This window comes from Marmota flaviventris, chromosome 2 (genome assembly GCF_047511675.1).
Source record: "Marmota flaviventris isolate mMarFla1 chromosome 2, mMarFla1.hap1, whole genome shotgun sequence".
NCBI lineage: Eukaryota > Metazoa > Chordata > Mammalia > Rodentia > Sciuridae > Marmota > Marmota flaviventris.
Genome location: NC_092499.1, coordinates 34383947 through 34387393, shown reverse-complemented (window position 1 = coordinate 34387393; position 3447 = coordinate 34383947). Strand labels below are relative to the sequence as shown.

General features: G+C 40.8%; 1 gene segment (V, D, J or C); it reads right to left on the bottom strand.

Moving 5' to 3' along the window:
- Positions 1-224: 224 nt before the first annotated feature.
- Positions 225-801, bottom strand: LOC114108171 (T cell receptor alpha variable 14/delta variable 4-like). The segment is given in 2 exon segments: positions 225-577; positions 753-801. Coding segments are annotated over 2 exon segments (402 nt in total).
- Between the last annotated feature and the right edge of the window lie 2646 nt (positions 802-3447).

Below are 3447 nucleotides of genomic sequence, written 5' to 3'. Positions count from 1 at the left end.
CTCTTTTCAATCTTCTGTCAAAAATTATGTGTCTGCCTTCAATTCAAAGATTCAGGAATATGGCTGTTTTGATTAGTGAGAACTCTTATGTGGTCTATGAACCTAGGGAGGGGTTCCTCAGAGTGAGTGTTTTTCCTCCAACCCCAGACATGAGATGCCACAGCCCTGCCACTTCCTGTCTGGGGTGGCATTCCCTGCCTTGGTCCCGCCAACAGGTGGCTGTCTCAGGCAGACCCTGGGTTTTTGTGCACCTCCCCCCACAGTCCTCCCACTGTGTCCTCTCTCAGTGCACAGAAATACACTGCTGAGTCCCCCAGCTGTGAGGCTGAGATGACAAGCTGGATGGATTTGCTGGCCTTCTGCAAATTCACTGAGTAGTGACCTTCTGTGGCATTTTCCCGACCATAAGAGTTCTGATGGATGAGGAAGACCATCTCCCAACTGCTGGGCTGCTTGTACCAGAGGAGACTATAACGTGCATCACTGGTGTCATAGGAGCAGAGCAGGCTCACATCCTCCTTCTCCTGCACCCACATGGCTGGCTGGGCCTGAGTCACCTTCTGGGCAAAACTGGATCCTGAAGAAAAAAGGACAGAATCAGAAAGTTGAGGGACAAGTGGTGGGGAACCAAAAAAAGAAAAGGTGCATTTTTAGACAGTGCTAAACATCCCTTCCAAAGTCTCTGTAAGGCTACCCTGTCCCCCAGTCCCTTAGTCACAGAGGAGGCCTATTCCCATAGGCATCATCCTTACCCAGCCACATTGATGCCATGAGCAGCTTCAGCAGCCTGGGCAGCACCATGTTTGCCTTTTTCCTGCAGAAGAAATTCTTCTTTGACTTCAGGGCTCTGCACTGGGAGGGGAGCCTGACAGGGTGAGGGAGGAACCACTGGGCTCCAAGCTGCTGCTGCCCCTGAACAGGAAACAGAGGCTTCCTGGTGCAGTGAGTTGGTGTATGTCACATCAAACTGCTCTGTGTCCTGGCTGATGATCTCACCCACCCAGATTCCCTTCTTAATTTAACTCTTAATTTAACGACCATTGAACCTGAAAGCAAACTCGGGCATACAGGAAGGAAAACAACCCCACCAACTGCTGAGCTCAGTCATTGCACCTGTGATGGCACTGGGAGGTGGCACTTGCTTAAAGCACTATGTGTAATGGATTATGGAGACAGGTGAGAGGCCATAGTCATGGATACTCTCACCTGTGTGTGGTGCCTTTTATTCTAGAGTAAAAATCAATCATTTTATCAACAGAAGTCTCATCTGTGTTTACTAATCACTGCAGCTCTCTTCACCTGCTTACTGGTATAATAATATTCCCCATTAGTTCTAGTGTATGTCTAGTTACCTATCTTGGACCAAGCAGCAGAAAATTATCATCATCATCATCATCATCATCATCATCATCATCATCATCATCATCTCTCTTTGCTAAAATGTTTAGAAGGAAGCCCTCAGACAGTGAATCCTGTCATAAAGGTCCTCTTCTTTTCTCAATTTAGTTTTCCCTGCCCAGCTCTGTTCATGAAGGCCAGATTAGGTACCAGAGTTTGGTCAGCAGATTATCCAACCTCTGAATTCTTATTTTTCCTTTTGCCTCAACTGGGGCCTTGATGAAACACAGCAAGTTCCCATATTCTGTATACCGAAATCTCCATGAAACCTATACTGAGTTACCTCAGACACCTCCCTAGGACAGATGACCATAGCATGAGAAATTGTGAAAACCCTTCTTTTTAATGTGCACATTAAAGATAAGGACATGTCCTAGAAACATTACTGACCAATGTGATAAGCAACAAAGACGCATTGCTGGCCATCCCCTGTATCTTAATACAATGGTCAAGATTATCCTCCTTCTCTCAAAATAATTTTTTTTTTGTCTGGGTTGATGGAAGCATCTTCAGATATTGCACTGAAATCCCGATTAAATATGATGACACCACATCTATTGCAACTGCTCTGCTTTCTAAAAACACCCAACATTTTTTTAACCAGGAGGTTAACTAATTTATGAGATTATGAAATTCTTCTCATAAATCCATTGCAGTTTTCATTCAAGGGAATCACATTATTGTACTTCTATTATTCAAAAATCATCCATATCCAAAAAAGATATTGACACTCCATGCCAATTTTGTTAATTAATTGACTCTTATTTTAAAAACTGAAAAAAAGAATAATACCAGGCATATATTATATATTGGAAATTTACATCAAATACTTGAAATATTTGATGTCTTTATACTAATGAAAGAAATTTTGTCCTGAAGACAAAGTCCCACACCATGAGAGGCACCATAGAACCTGGAGGGTGGTGATGCTTGAGCAGATGATCATGATGAATTAAACATGGCTTTCTGACTAAAGTCCTTATGCAAGGGTATATAGCTCAGTGGTGGAGCACCTGCATGGCATATGTGAAGCTCTGAGTTCCACTCCCAGTACCACAAAGAAAAAACAAAACTCAGGTGAAATTAATTACTGTATCAAACATGCTTGAGCCCCCACAGCCTGTAAAGCATTGTTCACCTAAGCTCTCATGGCCCTGCTTCCCCCCAGCCACCCCACACAAAATTGTATGTTTTCTGGATGTGAAATGGTCACCTGTAGGCAGATGTAGCTCCCAAACCCTACATATTTCATTGTTTTACAAATTAAACCAGATAAATAAACTCAGCATAGTCCATTGTTTCATCACCATGCCAACAGGCTGCTTTCCGGGCATTTCGTTTAATCAGCCTGTATGTCATTTGAACCCAATGACAGAGGATAGGAAAATAATGCAGAGAAAGATGCCTCTGAACCTGTGGAACTGTCCTCATTAAGTGCAATTTACTACCAGTTGAGCAAATAAAGTACAAGGAATTAATCCTTAGTTGCATTTAACAACTAGTATGACTCATTCTTAAATGACAAGAATTAAAAAGTAACTCACATTAAAAATCTTAACTAAGATTCTGTGGACAATGTCCTTATGCAGATAGTCCTCAGAAGATGAGTGCTGACCCAGGATCCTTGAAACACATGGGCCCTGGTCCCACCTGTACAGTGCCTCTGAGACTGTCAGAACAGAATTCTCTAGCTGATTGGAACCACTTGGTGTGCTATCTCCTGTGCAATCCTTATTTTTTTATACTTTAAATAGTATTTTCTAATCTTAATGGTAGAATGTAATGTATTTCTTATTGATCTTACTTTGTTCTAATTGCTAATAAAATAACTTGATTAGGTAATGCTTTATTTGAAGCAATAGACACACTAGTGTAATAATTCCACTCTCCAAGCCATTAGTAGTAAATATATAAATATATATTAAGTATATAAATATGTATTAAATATATAAAATAAAAATTTTATAAATAAATAAATTATTTCACCAGAAATAATGATAAGGGAGAAATGAAAATTAAATGTGAAAGAATAAATTTAGCTTTCATTAT